This window comes from Lathyrus oleraceus, chromosome 7, assembly GCF_024323335.1.
Source record: "Lathyrus oleraceus cultivar Zhongwan6 chromosome 7, CAAS_Psat_ZW6_1.0, whole genome shotgun sequence".
In the NCBI taxonomy this organism is placed as follows: Eukaryota; Viridiplantae; Streptophyta; class Magnoliopsida; order Fabales; family Fabaceae; genus Lathyrus; species Lathyrus oleraceus.
Window position 1 is genome coordinate 541445089 of NC_066585.1, and position 19105 is coordinate 541464193.

The 19105-nt window shown below is 35.4% G+C and overlaps 1 protein-coding gene across 1 annotated transcript; it reads left to right on the forward strand.

Moving 5' to 3' along the window:
* Positions 1 to 11273: 11273 nt before the first annotated feature.
* LOC127107195 (protein MANNAN SYNTHESIS-RELATED 1) lies at positions 11274 to 14231 on the forward strand. Its single transcript, XM_051044485.1, has 6 exons — positions 11274 to 11498; positions 12105 to 12243; positions 12362 to 12432; positions 12648 to 12733; positions 12840 to 13422; positions 13727 to 14231. Exons 1-6 carry the CDS (start codon positions 11397 to 11399, stop codon positions 14003 to 14005), a joined length of 1260 nt encoding a protein of 419 aa, XP_050900442.1. The 5' UTR covers positions 11274 to 11396; the 3' UTR covers positions 14006 to 14231.
* Positions 14232 to 19105: the final 4874 nt, after the last annotated feature.

Sequence of the window (19105 nt, forward strand, 5' to 3'; positions counted from 1 at the left end):
ATAATCATATTAAAATAATATTTAAATTATTCTAACGATAATCGGGGTGTTACAACTCTCCCCCACTAAAAGAGTTTTCGTCCTCGAAAACATACCTCAAGCAAATAGAGCCGGATACGACTCCTTCATCTGATCTTCACGCTCCCAAGTCAAGCTCTCACCAGCTGGACCTCCCCAAACAACTTTCACTAGAGCAATTTTCTTACCTCTCAGGATCTTCTCTTCTCGGTCATCTATCCGAATTGGCAACACCTCAACGGTCAAATTATCCCTCACCTGGATATCATCCAACTGAACAACATGCGAAGGATCCGCAATATATTTTCTCAACTGAGATACATGAAACACATCATGCAGATTAGAAAGCGACGGCGGTAAAGCTATCCGATACGCCACTTCCCCAACCCTCTTCAAAATCTGATACGGACCCACAAACCTCGGAGTAAGCTTTTTAGACTTTAAAGCTCTACCAACACCCGTCGTCGGAGTAACTCTCAAGAACACATGATCTCCCTCTTGGAACTCAAGTGCCTTTCTCCTGTTATCATGATAACTCTTCTGACGACTCTGAGAAATCTTCATTTTCTCCTGAATCATCTTAACCCTTTCAGTCGTCTGCTGCACAATCTCAGGTCCGAGTACAACACTCTCACCTGATTCATACCAACACAATGAAGTTCTACACCTCCTACCATACAATGCTTCATATGGAGCCATACCGATACTAGCATGAAAACTATTATTATAAGTAAACTCCACCAACGGCAAATAACTATCCCAAGAACCACTCTGCTCCAACACACAAGCTCTCAACAAATCCTCCAAGGATTGGATAGTTCTTTCGGTCTGACCATCAGTCTGAGGATGATAAGCTGAACTCAACCTCAACTTAGTTCCCAACGCCTTCTGCAAACTTTCCCAAAATCTAGAAGTAAATCTGGGATCTCTATCAGACACAATACTGGATGGAATACCATGCAGCCTCACTATCTCCTCAATATACAACTCTGCCAACTTCTCTAAAGAGTGATTAATCTTCATCGGCAAGAAATGCGCCGACTTAGTCAATCGATCCACAATCACCCAAATAGAATCATTACCTTTCACCGTCCTCGGTAATCCCGTCACAAAATCCATGGAAATGCTATCCCACTTCCATTCAGGAATCTTCAAAGGTTGCATCATACCTGCCGGTTTCTGATGTTCAATCTTTGACTTCTGACAAGTCAAACAGGCATACACAAACTTAGCGACATCTCTTTTCATACCAGCCCACCAAAACAACTTCTTCAAATCTTGATACATTTTAGTTGCACCTGGATGGATGCTCAATCCACTCCTATGGCCCTCTTCAAGAATACTCTTTTTCAATTCAGACACCTCAGGAACACAAACTCTACCTTTAAATCGCAGGATGCCATTCTCATCAATCTCAAAATTACCACCATTACCCTGGTTAACCATAGTAATATGATCAACTAGAGCGACATCAACTTGCTGACCATTCCGAATATCTTCCAGAATTCCACTAGTCAACTTCAGCATACCCAACTTTACACTATCGGTGGAAACTTCACAACCCAAACTCATATCACGGAACTGTTCAATTAACTCAAGCTCCCGAACCATCATCATAGACATATGTAGAGACTTCCTACTCAGCGCATCTGCAACTACATTAGCCTTACCGGGGTGATAACTCAATTCAAAGTCAAAATCCTTCAGTAATTCTAACCACCTTCTCTGCCTCATATTTAACTCTTTCTGATCAAACAGATACTTCAGACTCTTGTGATCACTGAACACTTCGAATCTGGAACCATACAGATAATGCCTCCACAGTTTCAACACAAATGCAACAACTGCAAGTTCTAGATCATGCGTAGGATAATTCCTCTCATGAACTTTCAACTGTCTAGAAGCATAAGCTACAACTTTACCGTTCTGCATCAAAACACCACCAAGACCCATCAAAGAAGCATCACAATAAACAACGAAGGACTCACCAGGATTAGGCAAGATCAACACTGGAGCACTGGTCAACCGCCTCTTCAACTCCACAAAACTCGCTTCACAAGCTGCATCCCACACATACACTTGACCCTTCTTAGTCAACTGCGTCAACGGCAATGCCAACTTAGAGAAGCCCTCAATAAATCTGCGATAATAACCAGCTAACCCCAGAAAACTGCGTATCTTAGTAGCAGACTTCGGAGTCTCCCACTGTAATACAGCAACAACTTTAGCAGGATCAACAGAAATCCCACCACTCGAAATCACATGGCCAAGGAAACTCACTTCCTTCAACCAGAACTCACATTTAGATAACTTTGCATATAATTTCTTTTCTCTTAACACCTGCAAAACAATTCTCAGATGTCCTGCATGCTCTTCTTCCGTCTTAGAATATATCAATATATCATCTATGAACACCACAACAAAATTATCAAGGTACGGATGAAATATACGATTCATATATTCCATAAACACACCTGGAGCATTAGACACACCGAACGGCATCACAGTGTATTCATAATGACCATACCTCGTACGGAAAGCAGTCTTCGCAATATCCTCTGACTTCACTCGGATCTGATGATAACCCGACCGTAAATCAATCTTACTGAAAACATGAGCTCCAACCAACTGATCCATCAAATCATCAATCCTCGGCAATGGATACCGATTCTTGATAGTCACCTTATTCAACTGCCGATAATCGACACACAACCTCATCGTACCTTCCTTCTTCTTCACTAACAATACTGGTGCACCCCAAGGAGAAACACTTGGACGCACAAACTTCTTCTTAAGCAATTCTTCAAGTTGCTTCTTCAATTCAACTAATTCAGTTGCCGACATTCTATAAGGAGACATCGACACCGGACTCGTACCTGGTACTAAGCCAATGGCAAATTCGACTTCACGTTCTAGAGGTAATTCACTTACATCCTTCGGAAACACATCCTGAAATTCACAGACAACAGGCAAATCTACACTCACCACTTTCTTATCCGCTTGCAGAGACGCAAATAAAGCGAATATCTGAGCTTCATCTTTCACAAATTCCCCCACCTGCCTAGCAGATAGAAATCTTGCCTCATCATTCTCACCAACTTCAGAAAACCGCACCGTCTTCCTATAGCAGTTGATAAACACGCCATAGAATTCTAGCCAATTCATTCCCAGAATAATATCAATTTGGTGCAAGGGCAAGCACACCAAATCAACCACGAACTCTCTCTCAAAGATCGTCAAATGACAACCTCGACAGACAACAAAAGTTTTCACAGAACCATTAGCAGGAGTATCTATCACCATACTTCCGCCTAGGGACGACATAATCACACCAATCCTGGTCGCACACTCATACGAAATAAACGAATGAGTAGCACCAGTGTCAACAATGGCAAGCAATTCAACATTATTAATCAAGCAAGTACCTTTAATCAGATTATCTTCTTTAGGAGTTTCAGTCCCACTCAGAGCAAACACCCTACCAGTAGTATGAGCTGCAGTAGTCGCCTTCTTCGGTTTCGAGCACTGCGAACTGATATGGCCTTTCTCGCCACAATTAAAACATGTCGGACCAGCATCCTTACATTCCGTAACTCTATGACCAGCCTGACCGCATCGGAAACATCTCAGCACTTTCTTGGTACAGCTATTAGCACGGTGGCCTGGCTCGCCACACTTGAAACATTTACCAGCTATGGGAGATCCTCCCCCACTTGGCTTCTTCTCATCTACCACTTTCTGCTTACCTTTACCATTCGGAGATGCATAAGGACTACCACGATCCTTATTCTTCTTCTCACTAAGACTCTTGTAATGAGCAGTTCTAGCCTTGCTATCTTCATCAAATATCCTACACTTATTAACCAGTGTAGGAAATCTACGAATCTCCTGGTAACCAATGCCTTGTTTGATCTCGGGACGCAACCCGTTCTCAAACTTGACACACTTGGATTCCTCAGCATCAGCACCATTATAATGAGGACAATACTGCACCAGCTCCTCAAACTTCGAAGCGTAATCAGCAACAGACATGTTACCCTGCTTCAGTTCTAGAAATTCCATCTCCTTCTTACATCGCACATCAGCAGGAAAATATTTCTCCAGAAAGACCGTCTTGAACATTTCCCAAGTCATCTCAGCACCTGGTACTTCAATTCTCTGGCGAGTGTTATCCCACCAGTTTTCAGCCTCTTCAGATAACATATGCGTACCAAACTGCACCTTCTGTGCTTCAGTACACGTCATCACCCGGAAAATCTTCTCAATTTCCTTCAGCCAAATCTGAGCACCATCTGGATCATAGCGCCCTTTGAATGTAGGAGGGTTATTCTTCAGAAACCTTCCCAAATTCCTAAACTCGTCGACCAGCGGATTCTGCTGCGCCTGCATAGCCTGCGCCATAGCAGCCAAAGCCTCAGCAATCACACGGTCATTTTCTCCAGCCATACTCTGCACAACCCAACCACAACCGTTAAATATCGACAGTGTCATTTACACTAATCGACCAACAGGGAAAACATCACATTATGACTCGACTGGACTGAAAATGCTCTGATACCACTAATGTAACACCCTTCTACCCAAACGACATATTTAAATAGATTATCAGAGTACAACATGTAGAAGAGTTTACATTTCTTACAACATAATACTTATCGCATCACAACATAAAACATATTATTTATTTTATTAAAACTTCGCAGCGGACAACAGCACAATATTATCATTCATCACATAACAATTCATAAAAATGTTTCATCATTATCTCAACAAAGCATCTCAACATATTAGTCATCATAAACAACGTAAATAGTAACCAATTATCTATCGAATCCCATAACCCCGGTGTCACATGACCAGAGCATTTGACTCGACTCTGTAGAATAACTCTACACTTATTCTTCAAACCTCAACAATAGCTACTCCTCTTTATCTGCACATTGCTCATCATAGATGAACATAAACACATGCAGAAGGGGTGAGAATTACATTATTAAATAATAATATAACGACAGAAATATAAACATAAATATATTTCACATATACCAACACAGCTCATCATAATCATCATAATCAACATACTCATGAACATCAACAAAACAACCTATCAAATGCAATGCACACACCCATGCATGACTCAACATGACTCGGTATACCCATTTTGTGACCAACTACAGGATCACCACTCCCAGATTCATCACCATAGAATCCGAGTTCCCCGTAAGGAACCAAGCCTCTCAACAAGCCCGGAGTCAACAACATCATTAGAACTCAGTCCGTTCATCACTAGGCATCGGCCTTTCATGAATGCATGCACACCAAACATGCATCATAATCAACATATCAACAACATCATCATATAGTCATGTTATCATCATCATTAATACATTTTATCGCAAGAGCACATCACATCATGCCACATAATCAAACACAGTATTAGCACACTCTACTAATATCTATACCACTCAAAGCAGCGGGAAATGATCCCTCGTATACCATGCATCAGCTAAGTTACCTCGCTCAGCCTAAACAACCAAAAACTGCACAACAACAGTCCAGGAAAGACCACAAGTCTGCCCATACGCGTATTGCCTATGCTCATACGCGTATTGCCCACGCCTGACCAAATCCATACGCGTATTGCCCATGTCCATACGCGTATGCTACGCGTATCACATTCCCATACGCGTACCAACAGAGACCAAAACACGTTCAAAACATCATCTTCCTCATCCATACGCGTATTGCCTAGTGCCATACGCGTACCAGCAATCTCATACGCGTATTGCCTAGTGCCATACGCGTATGACCAGAAACCAGATTTCTAGATCTGCAATGGCTTTCTCTGCTACGAGATCTATCCAAATTCATCCTTCCACAGTCCAAATTTCGCACAAAATCACTCATATCATCTAATACAATTAGTCTCCTATTCGATTTCACAAATCCTAACATCATTGCATATAATTTCTACGAATTCCCTCGATTAAAATCCCAATTTCGTTCATCCAATATTTCACCATTTTCAGCATATTATTGTTTAATAAGGTTCAGACCCCTTACCTCTTTGGATTGAAGGAAGTTCTGAGCAGACTTTTGCCTTTTCCTCTTCCTTCTCTTTCTCTTCAGCGTTTCTCCCCTTTCTCTGACTCTGAGGCAACAACACGTGAAAACTCTGAGTTCTCCCTTTGGCCTCTTTTATCCAATTCCACTTTTACCCTTCCACTCTTCATATTCCATTTATTTTATTTATTTAATTATTATTAAAATAAATAACATCTCTAATAATGATAATAATTCCCAATATTATTTAATAATTCACTTTATCTTCAAATAATCATATTAAAATAATATTTAAATTATTCTAACGATAATCGGGGTGTTACAGTTTCGATAGAGACAATTGTCAAAATATATTTGTTTTGTAATCTAACGATCTAAGGCTCAGGTCGGAACATAAAGATTGCTTATTTATTGTTGAATTTTTTTATTTAGGGTTTCACATGAAACTACTTCCCATTTTCCATTTGAGGTTGTGTATGATTTTAACCCATCACCTCCACCGACTTACTGCCTATACATAATTATTTTGCAATAATACATATTGATGGTAACACTAAGAAGGATTTTATTAAAAGAAAAACTTATTTAAGGAGATTTGAAGATAGTCTAACTATTTTTGATTTAAAAAAATTTGATATCTTTTTTCATATTTTTTACACTTAAAATTGACAATATTATGTTTTAAATGGCTTATCATTTGTATAACGTAACAAATTATCATATATGAACTTTCATAGAACTTTAAAGATAAAAAGGAATATGTTATATGTCATTAAAAAATAAAAACATCAACAATTTTCAATACAAAAATGTGATAATTGATCAAAACGATTTGAATTTATAGTAATAGAACTAATTTCGTGAACGAGATCAAATAGATTATTACAAATGTATACATATTTTATTTTTTATTTAATTTATTTGAGTGTTAGAGAATTTATTCACAAATTTACTTTTTCTATATTTTTTTAACCTGAAAGAGAGCAATAACTCGATAAAATTAAAAGGAAGAATATGTACAAAAATGAGGGGGACATTTAGCGGAAACCTCAAACCTATCTAATTCTAAAATTAGAAATACCAAGTTTGTTTCTATTGAAATCAAGCATTACATTAATGTGTATATGATACCATCACGTAAAATCAAAAACTAAAAACTAAGTTATTTAACTTATTTGCACAATGATTTCATTCCTTATAAATGTGAGTTGCTAAAAAATTGAAATATCTAATCTTGATCATACATTTGTCCCATTTGTTCCTTAATTTCCAAGGTACAACATATGGTTTAGTGTAGGCAATGACGAGCAACATTAAATTCGTCTCCAACCACAAATTGGACAAGTTACGGCTAACCGGATATTCCATTTGCAAGAATGGCTCTCATGGTCCCAGCAAACATGCATTGTTTGAAGGCAAATTACAAGAAAAACTACCAAGATGCTCACCGAGGTGATTTCTAAACATCCACCACAAGTAGCTCTAACGTGATCTCTTATTGAGGAAGACACCACAAAACTCCCTTCAAACACTTAGGAATAGGAGGATGAATAGTTATAGAAAAATTCTTCATGATCACAAACTCAGACGTGGAAGCGGTAGCAGAAAGCTTGCACAAATTACCTGCCATAAGAATCATCGAAACGATGAAAGAGCAACAAGACTTCCAATGGATTGAGACATTTTGAAATCTGGCCTAGTTATGCGCGTGCCATATAGCCTGAATAGTACTAACAACTGAAGCAATATCAACCAACCTACATTTTGCATAAGAAGTTTTGTTAATGACCAAGAAGCAGTCATCCAAACAGGCAATCAACGAATTGTAACCAAGCATTTGTCGCAACCAATTCCAAACATCATAAGCATAAGCACAAGAGAAAAACAAATGATTAAGAGTCTCCTCTTCTTTGAGACAAAAGATGCACCTGGAAGGAAAATGAAGGCCCCTAACAGTCATCTTCCCATCAGTAGGAAGTTTAGCAAGGCTAAGCCTCCAAAAAACCAAAGAATGGGAAGGAGGTATCCAAAATTTTACTCAAGCAGGTTTTGACACTAGTCCAAATGGAAGAAAAAACATGATAACGGACCTATCGTCCTTGTTTGAAAATTCTGGCTTTCAGAATCGCATCTCAAGAGTCAAAATCATTGAGAATGGCCCAACACTGCACAAGATTGAAAGCCTCATTGATATTCCTCAAAGGTCCCAGGCCCAAACCCCCACTTTTATAGTCATTACAACAAATCTTCCAAACACAGTCAATAATTTCTTCCTTTCAATGTCAGCGTTCCAAATGAAATTCCTGCACTACTTTTGATCAAATGAATGAGACTAACAAACCAAGAATATATTCTAATATAATACATTAACATACTATGAATGACCGATTCCAGGAGTTAAAATCTCCCCGCGATAGACAAAAGACTAGCCTTCCAAGTTGTTAGCTTACATATAACTTTGTCTACAATTGGCAGAAAATGAACAACTTTAGACCTTCCTTTGAATATAGGAACCCCAAAATAGGTGAAAGGAAGCTGACCAACCAAAAAACTAATTTTATAGGGTAGCATAGAATGCCTAGAAGGAGACATAGACTCATCAAACATAATGGACTTAGTAGGATTACACACCTGCCAAGAACACTCTGCATGTGAATAACATGATATCATCACCGTATAAAACATGCAAAGGAACCAATACACCCCTGCAAGCTTGCATAAGCTTAATCTTTCCGTTAGAAACCAAAATTGCGATAAACCTCCGCTAAGCATGTCCTCAGCTATGCAAAACAGTAACGGAGACAACATGTCTCCTTGCCTAACTCCACTATGACAATTGAAGAAACCATGAAGCTCTCCATTGATAGAAATAGACACCATATCTGAATGTAAAATTCATGAAATTCAAAAATAAAATGTATTATTGAACCCAAACTTTACCAACACCTTCGAAAGAAAATTCCAATCAAGAGTATCAAATGCCTTAGAAAAATTAACATTGAATTTACATTTTTTTAATGTATTTTTAAAAATCAATTATGTAAAATATTGGACCCACTTTATGAATAACATAGATGGGGTAAGAGAAGGAATTTGTTGTATTCAACTTGTGATAATATAGTAAAGTACTGTATTTTTCTTCTGTGGCTATTGCTTTCGGATCTCGTGCTTACAGATCAACAACAACAATATAGAATTGACCCCATTTGGTGTCTTCTTCTCAACATGCTCTCCAAATATCTAATTCATTTCCTTTTGTCTTAACTAAAGCTCTTTAAAGCACATGAAATTTGGATCATTGGTTAAATTCTCAAGGAACTATATAATTGAATGAAAAAATAATTTTAGTAATCTATGGATTTAATTAATAAAAATAGTTTAGATGTGTTTAATCAATTTTATACAAAAGTTACTATTAAAAAAAACAGGGGAGTAAAAAAAATCCTGCCAATCAACTACTTTTTGGTACAGTGCTAATCAACATTTTAATATACTTTTTTTTAAGAAATGACAAAATTACTAAAAATAAATAAAAATAAAAGTAAACCTTTGATTATTTTTTCCATAAATAATTGATCAGAATAACCATTATTTTAAAGACATTTATTGAGAAAAGTGTCAAATAAACTTTTTTAGTACTATGGAGCAGTAACCTAAAACATTTAACACTGTTGTAATAGGAAGTTCAGACTTTTGAAAGAAAAAAAAAGTCAATTAGGAAAGCCCTTAAAATACCTCTTATTAACATTTTAGCAATCTTGGTAGAAATAAATTTTATGACGAGCTATTTTAATAAAAGATTATTTTTAGATTCAAATCCAACTCTAAATATTTAAAAATTTAAATTTTTTTACATTGCATTATGATGTTCTCAAATTAAGAGGTTATTCTTTATATCTATTTTAAAGTCATTTAATATCCATATTATTGTGTGAAAATGTTTAGTATCCAAATTACTTTTATAATATAAAAAAAACATATTTGAAAAGTTGCCTTTGACATATATATATATATATATATATATATATATATATATATATATATATATATATATATATATATAATGATAAAATTTGTTTGAGATAATTATTTAATTATAAATATTATCGCTGATATTTTTTAAAATTTAATTATTTTTATAAGATAAAAAAAGTAATTTAACTTAATTAAACTTCTTTTTTTTTGAATTTTTATAAGATCAAAAAAGTAATTTAACTTAATTTAACTTCCTTTTTTAAAATAATTTTTATAAGATCAAAAAAAGTAATTTAACTTTTTTTTTGAATTTTTATAAGAACAAAAAAGTAATTTAACTTCTTAAAATATAGATGCCTTGAACAATAGTTTATTTCAACATCAATATACATATAGCATTACCTATTCTTTTTGTTAATAATATATAAGGTGAAAGATAGTGCACTGTGTAAAAAAATATTACATTCATATCCAATTAAAATATTTTATATTATCAAATCATAATAGTATTTTAAAAATAAAAATATGATGTGGTAGGATACACGGATTTCTTAATTGACAGTATAAAAATATTGTACACTTGCATATTCCTTTTTCGTATAATATATTTTTAAAAAATATTCAAGTAAAAAATTAGTTTATATAATTTTTTTTCATAAAACGTAATTTTAGATATTTTATATTTCTTCATAATTTTTTTTTGTTAATATCATATCTAAAAAACACTTTAATTTAAAGTTAAGACCATCTTTGAAACATATATTTTTTTAATTATATATTTTTGATTATAATTTAATTTTATTAATTTATATTTATCTTAATAAATATAAAAATATATTTTTTAATTTATAAAAAATGAATTTAAAAATCATTATTATTTTTATTTTTTTTATAAAAATCATTAAAAAAATAAAAGAAGACAAACATATTCATAAGTAACCAAAAATCTCAGTTAAATTTTTTAAATGTCTGTCTCTAATAAAGTCAAGAAGTCTTGAATGTTTGACATCAAAATTTTGTTATTTGTAAATTAAAATAAAAATCATTCATCATATTTCAAGATTAAAATTCGGAATTAACTCAATTTTTTTTGTCCTTAAATTTGTTGTAGTAAAATGTAGAGTTGAAAAAAAAAGAAAAAAAAGTCCAGGTAGGATATTAGGAAGCGCATCATTGTCAGTGAAAGTGTCGGTGCTCCTCAACTGTCTCACTATAATACATTGCTTTGTCTCTCATCTTTCGTTTCATTCACATATAATCTTTCAAATCTCTTCCTTTTTCTTTTTTCTTTTTCACTTCTTTTCTGTTTAATTTCTTCTTTCTTCTCTTAGTTTCAAGATATGGGTTTTGATTTGAGACAAGTAGTTGCTGGTATCCTCACACTCACAATGTTTGTCATGCTTATTCATATGATTAAAAGGGATCATTTTGATTCTGTTCAAGTAAGACCCTTTTCTCATTCTAATCTTAAGTTTTCGTTTTTACTTTTTTTTTTTTTTTTGTGTTTTATCAATGATTTTGATGTTCTGTATGTGAATCTCTCAAAGGGTCTTTTTATTGTAGTTTTGTTTTTGTTATGAATAAAACTCACTCACTAATTGTTCATTTAAGGGATCTGAATTTCTATAGAAAAGAAAATAATTTCAATTTTCAAGGGTCAACAAAAAAACCCATTTTTTGTGTATGCATCTTGAAGCTTGTAGGGATGCTAGATCCTTAGGTTATAAGCTAGGAGACATTAATTGTTTGTGGTGGATGTTGAGTTTTCATCAAAATTTTAATTTGGATAGTGATTAGCTATGCTTTCTACACTCTATAGTTGTTGTGATATTATTGATTGATTTGTGTAAAAAGATGAACTAACTATTAAGCAACCAGGAATAATGCTTCTATGTCTGATTTGGTGACAAAATCTAATGTATTATGTGTTTAGCAGTCAATTGTTGTTGCTGTGTCCCCAAAGTGTTTTCTGATGCAAATTTGTTTTTATTAGTCTTTTTTTTATGTAAGTTTCAATTTATTAATTTCACTTGTTTTTGCTTTACAAGGATAAAACATTTCCAGGATCAACCGAGGATGCAACCTATGAAACTGTAAAGATGGATGCTACACATGTAAGAAAGAATATAGGACTTTGGAAGGGAGATACTGACGAGTTAAAACCCTGTTGGGTTAAGCCATCTGGAGGTAGAATTCAATTTTAAGTTTTGTAAATTGTCAAGAAACTTAAGTCGTGTACTCGACATAGGCGCGTAGATTCAATCTTCCTGTCAATGTTTATTCATATTTTGTCAATGGCTTGCAGATGAAGTGGAGCAGACGGAGGGATTTGTTACCTTTTCATTAACCAATGGCCCCGAGTATCATATATCTCAGGTAAACGATTCAACCGTTGTGATGTGCTTATTGATGATAGCTACGATAAGATTGATAATTTTCGCAGCTTTGATATTATATTTGTGTGTGGTGTGCTTCTTCAGAGAGTGTAGTAATGAAAAATTTGAAGTTATTTATTTCCACTATATGTTTGCATACTTTCCTTCATTTTCCCTCTCCCGAGGTCTTTGTTCGTAACCAATATGTTTGTCCAGATTGCAGATGCGGTGATTGTGGCTAGAAATCTTGGGGCAACACTTGTTGTCCCTGATATCAGAGGAAGCCAACCTGGTGACAAGAGGTTAGTTCTTCCGGCTATAAGAGATTTGTGATTGGTTCACATTGTAAAATTTTTTACGCGAATAGTGTATCAAAATTAATCGCTACTAATGTAATTGATATCTCAGGAATTTCGAGGACATTTACGATATTGGCGTGTTCACAAAAAGCATGGATGGAGTGGTCAAACTGACAAAGGAACTTCCTGCTCAAGTAACAACAAGTAAAATTGCTGCAGTGAAGGTCCCAAACCGGGTTACCGAAGATTACATAGCTAGACACGTGGAACCAATTTATAGATCAAAAGGAAACGTAAGGCTAGCGACTTACTTCCCTTCAATAAACATGAGAAAGTCAGGGAAAAAAGGTGACACTGATTCCATTGCATGCTTAGCAATGTATGGAAGTTTGGAGTTGCAGCCGGAAATGCACGACCTTGTTGACTCAATGGTTGAAAGACTCAGAACTTTAAGCCGAAAATCAGATGGTCAATTTATAGCTGTTGATTTGAGAGTTGAGATGTTGAACAAGAAGGGTTGCCAAGGAAACGATGATAGTGACGGTGAGAAGAGCTGCTTCAATGCACAGGAGATTGCTATGTTTTTGAGGAAGATTGGAATTGATAAGGATACAACAATTTATGTGACGCAATCAAGATGGGATGATAGCCTTGATTCTCTTAAGGAGTTTTTCCCTAAAACTTATACAAAGGTGAGATATTTGTTCTTATTTCTCGGTCTCTCACACGCACGCACTGCACTCACAATCCTGCATATTCACGCTGTTAGCAATTCAAATGCTCGATGGATCGAGATAAACTTCATTATGAAACGTACAATCTCATCCAACGACTACTGATGTGTTGTCTGCGTGAGTATGCGAGTTTGTGACTGCAAACAATCGAAATCCCGTGCACACATACTTTCTTTTCACATATAATAGTCTACAATCTGTCATGCCTTTTTTTATACTAAAAGTGTATTAATTCTGGCATTTCATCTTAAAATTGTTGCAGGAATCCATCATGCCGGCGGATAAGAAAGCGAAGTTCCTAGATTCTGGAGATTCTGAATTGGAGAATGTGATTGACTTTTATATTAGTACCGAAAGTGATGTTTTCGTACCGGCAATTTCAGGTCTATTGTACGCAAACGTAGCTGGTAAGAGAATTGGTTCTGGTAAAACACAAATATTAGTTCCGTCCGAAATTTCAGATTCATCGGCCTCAGCCTCGAGTTTCTTGTCCCCTTATATCTCAAAGAAAAATCACTTTGCATATTCTTGTTACTGTTAGTAGTTTGTTGCTTGCGAATGTAACAATGTATTCGGTTTTTTAAGGGCCTAAGGTCTTTTGTTTGCAGATTTTTATGAAATTTTCAGCAAAAAAAAAAAAGGAGTCAAGTGTTCACTAGATTGAGGTTTTGTTAGCATGTATGTACACAGGGCTTTCTTTTTTTACATATTTGGCTTGTAAAATTCTTGTTCTTTATGAGTGAAACAATCGATACTGCATTCATTGACTTTGGGTATTTATATCATGTTTTCAATTTTCATAGGTAGATATCCATTGAATCTGTGTACTTGATTGGATTCTTGTAAAATAAATATGAATCCTTTGAAGAGATGTTTTGTTTTAGTGTTGTTTCTCCGGGTTTGTTTCGCGCAGAAATTGCGAATTCTTGTCTGTTTCAAATAGAATTGAGTTTGATAAATAAAAAATACCAAAGGGAATGATGTTTATTTTTATGTCAAAAAAAGAAAGATGCTTGTTTATGTTGTATAGACTCTATTTCCATCAAACTAACATGCCAATTTCCAGGCTTAATTTCTGTATGGTGATCTTGTGCATTTTGGTGTGTTAAAAGATATTGGTTTAGGTGGTAAGTACAACCTGCACAATTTCAGATTGTATGCAAATAGATAGCAATAGAATCTTTATCATTTCAGGTAAGGACAGACTGTGGTTCTAAAGTACATGTCTTAAATATAACAAGGTCATCTATATTTATTACATTCAATACATTATTCTAAATATTACTATTTTTTTCTCACATTTCTGTATTTTTTTAACGATTTTTAAAGAAAAAAGTATGAAAACTTTAATCAATCTGGACATTCAATATCATTATTCTATATATACTATTTTTTCCTCACATTTTTATGTTTTCTTAACGATTTTTAAAGAAAAAAGAATGGGTAAAATTAAAAATAATGTAAAATTTTAATGAATTTAGACACTTTTCTTAAAGGATGATTTTTTTTTAAATTACTTTTATATATATATATATATATATATAATATATATATATATATATATATATATATATATATATATGAAATCAGAGGAGTAGATCACAACAAACTCAATAAAATTTCTTAATCATCGAGTGATTCTTAGAATTCTTCTTTGTTTCACACTCATAGCCTATAATTTAAAGATGCTTCTTAAATTCGAGCATTTAACTTGACACCCCTACTTAAATTCCACTTAGATTTGGCATTCCCTATCGCGTATAAAAAGACAACACTATTTTTATAAAATCATTTCAATTTTTTTTGAAATTGCTTGGGCGATACCAGAAATTTGGAGCAAGTACCGGAAATTTCAAAATCAGTTAATAATTATTTCGAATTAAAAAAAAATGGTATTTTGTATCGGAAATTTCAAAATCAGTGAGTAATTATTCCGAATTTTACAAAAAAATTGATATTTTGTATCGGTAATTTTTAAAGTTCTGGTGTTTTCATGAAATGTTTACCGAAAATTTCAAAATCAGTGAGTCATTATTCCAAATTTTACAAAAAAAAATGGTATTTTGTATTGGAAATTTCAAAAGTTCCGGTGTTTTCATGAAATGTTTACTGGAAATTTCAATATTTTCGATACAAAATCCCATTAAATATATCAGAGATTTCATAATTTTCGATAGTTATAAAAACTTGATTTTGTATCGGAAATTATGAAGTTTATGGTATATATACCATGAGAATTTATACCAAATTTTTTGAAATTTTCGATGTGTACCAAAATTTCGTTTTATATAGGAAATTTCAATATTTCCGATACAAAATCTCATTGGATATATCAGAAATTTCGTAATTTTCTATAGTTATAAAAATCTGATTTTGTACCGGAAATTCTGAAGTTTCTGGTATATATACCATGAGAATTTATACCAGAAATTTTGAAATTTTCGATATGTACAAAAACTTCGTTTTATACCGGAAATCATGAATTTCCAATAGTTGTTCATAATTTTTAAATTTTTTTCCTTCTTTTGTAGTGAAATACAAAGGCAGATGCGACACTATTGCAGAGAGAGTTGTTGATCGAGCAGTAGATCGGGTTAGGGCTGTCAGGGGTGCTAAGACTGAGTATTCACAGATACAGGTTGGATGAGTAGTCCAACCGATTCACACCAGAAGCGGTTGACTGAACACAGCTAGTTTTGGGCACCTCGTAGCACTCGACGCAGCTCAGTAGAACAACCTAGATATGATATGGTGCCAAATGTTGTTGTTGCTGATGGAATGGTTGATTCAATGGTTGATCTGGTGGTTGAGGAGGTTGCAGATCCGGTTGTTGTTGTTGAGGAGGTTGTTGAGGGGGCTAGTTTGGACGAGGTTGCTCGGATGGTCCAATCAGATGTTGATGTTGATGATTCGGTCCCATTTGTTACTACTGACACGGAGGTTACAACTCCTTTGATCGAGCCCTCTATGCACACCTATGGAGGATTCCCTGGAGGACCCGATGCTTACCGAGTATGTTGACCATGTGGCATTATGACTATGGTAGAGAGAGGTATATGTCTTTTATGTTTAACTCTAATTTGTTTATTATTATGACACGAAGGCTAACTGTTAATTTGTTTATATTTGTTTGTCACACGAGCGTCCCACACTGAAGGTGACATCACACAGGTCAAAGACGAAAGACTTCTCAAAGATTACGATGCCTGAGAAGGTCAGCTGAATTATACAGGACTTTCAGATGCTTGATTTTTCCCACTGCTCTCTCACCATGCTTGACGCTTCACCACTTAGTGCTTTTGTTGGGAGATGGCACAAGGAGACATCTTCATTTCATCTTCCGTTTGAGGAGATGACTATCACTCTGGATGACGTCTCCTCATGGTTCTATCTCCCAATCGGTGGCAGATTTAGGATGATTCACATACTTAGTATGTCCCTTGCATGTCAGACTGCTGCACGAGATTTAGGAGTGTCTAATGCGGTTGTGCAGGAGGAGTTTGGCATCAACAAGGTGCACATCTTCGTATGTCTTGGCTTCGAAAGACGTACGACGAGCTTGTAGCGATTGGGAATTATGAGGTTACCGCTAGGGCGTACATGCTACATATAGTAGCATGTACTCTCTTTGCATACAAGTCTGATGTTTATATTGATGCACGATATGTGTGCCTCTTTAGTAGACTCGAGGACACAAGTTGGACCTTAGGGTGTGCTGCATTGACACTTCTGTATACAACCCTTGAAGTGGCAAAGTTCGTTGAGATCAAACAACTTACTGACTAATTGAGTCTGTTACAAGCATACTTGAAATTATTAGTTGTTGTTGATTTCTTATTTAATTGTTACGGATAACATTTCTCATTTATTATGTGTTGTGTCTCTGTTTTAATATCAGTGTTGGATATACGAGCATTTCCCCAACATCTATGACAAGAGGGTGCAACATTGCCCAGTGAGGCCCCCAAGGGCGAAGAGATGGAAGGCCATGCAGTCGCATCCCAGTGGTGTTGATGAGTAGATGAGGAGGCTCAATGTGCTAACTATAAATGATGTCATCTGGATACCATACACTGGTTATAGAGTCCACCGTGAGTTCGAGGAGTCGTCATTATATTCAGGTTATATGCGGTGGGATACCATGGTTGCTAGACACTTTCCTGAGAGGTGTCTGCGACAATATGGTTATGTTCATAGTATCCCACGGCCAGTTCCAGATATACCACTTACGGGTATTGATTGGTGGTTTTAGAATAACTTCAGCAGCTCCGGTCATGCCATTAGAGATCAGGAAGTTAGGGTTCAACACCCATCGTAGTGTGAGGATGGTTACTTAGAGTGGTACCTCACTGTATCACACCCTCACATCATCCCACCTACTGCTGATGCAGGGCCTTCTAGTGTTGGGGTACTTGTTGATGATGTGTCGTCGTTGTCTCCTGCATCTGATGTCGATGCCCAACAGCGTCTTCGGATGATTGCAATTATTATGGATAATCTCATGGGTTTGGTAAACTCGGATATCGAGATTTATATTGGATTATCTCGGGCTTCAGACATAGCCCGTGGGGGGCCTATTTAGACATCTTTTGTATATCATGGATTTCGTATATTATGTATTATTTGTATACTATTCATATTTTTTCATCATAGCTTTTTATTGCATAATATTTTTTATGACATAACTTAAACATCAACATTAACTGAAATACAGATGCAACATCAACATTAACTTAAACATAACTTAAGAAAACAATAATAAATAAGGAAAACCTAAACACTGTCAGATGATTCTGGACGTTTCAACATCTCTATTATGTCGTCAATAGTTCTTGAAAGCCTATCATCTAACTCGACCAACTCCTTTGTTATCCTACAGTGAAATGATCTCCACATCTTCGTCGGTCTTCAACTCAATAAGGTTGTATTTCATCCTCCCGTCAGTATCAATTCAGTCTTCACGAAACTCGATCTTTCTCACATTCCTAGTTTTAGTATCAGGCAATAATTCATTCAACTTGGACGTTAGGCCGACGAGAGATATGGTGCCATCCGGAAGCCATAACTCTATGGGAGGTGAAACACCGTTAAAGTACACTTTTTCCTTAATAAAAAATTGAGTAAGAGGCATTTTTTGAAATATTTTTATCAAACATGTGACCCCCTATTTGTAAGACTTTGAATTTACTCTAGACCACACAAAATTTTCGGTGCAATCACAACCATCCAAAATTCTCGGCAAAATCCTGAACATCCAAAAAATCAATGTCAATGACCTTGGTAAAGAGAAGGGAAAGCGAATACACAATGTTCGGAGGGACTTTGTATAAGAGAGGATTATATACTCCCCTACGGAAATGCTTAGGGATAGAAGAAGCTAACTACGCCCTTCTAGAGGTCCGTGAAGGAATAGTTGGGCAACATCTAGAAGCTACAGTGTTAACCAAGAATACTTTGAGAGCATGCTATTTCTAGACGAACATGGTCCAAGATGCCTATGAATACATGAAAAAGTGAAACCAATGTCAATGGCACAATGATGTTTTCAACACCCCGTCCATAGAGCTGCATATTATGACCTCACCATGGTCATTCTTGCAGTGGGGACAAGGCATCCTCGACCCGTTCGCCCTAGCATCCA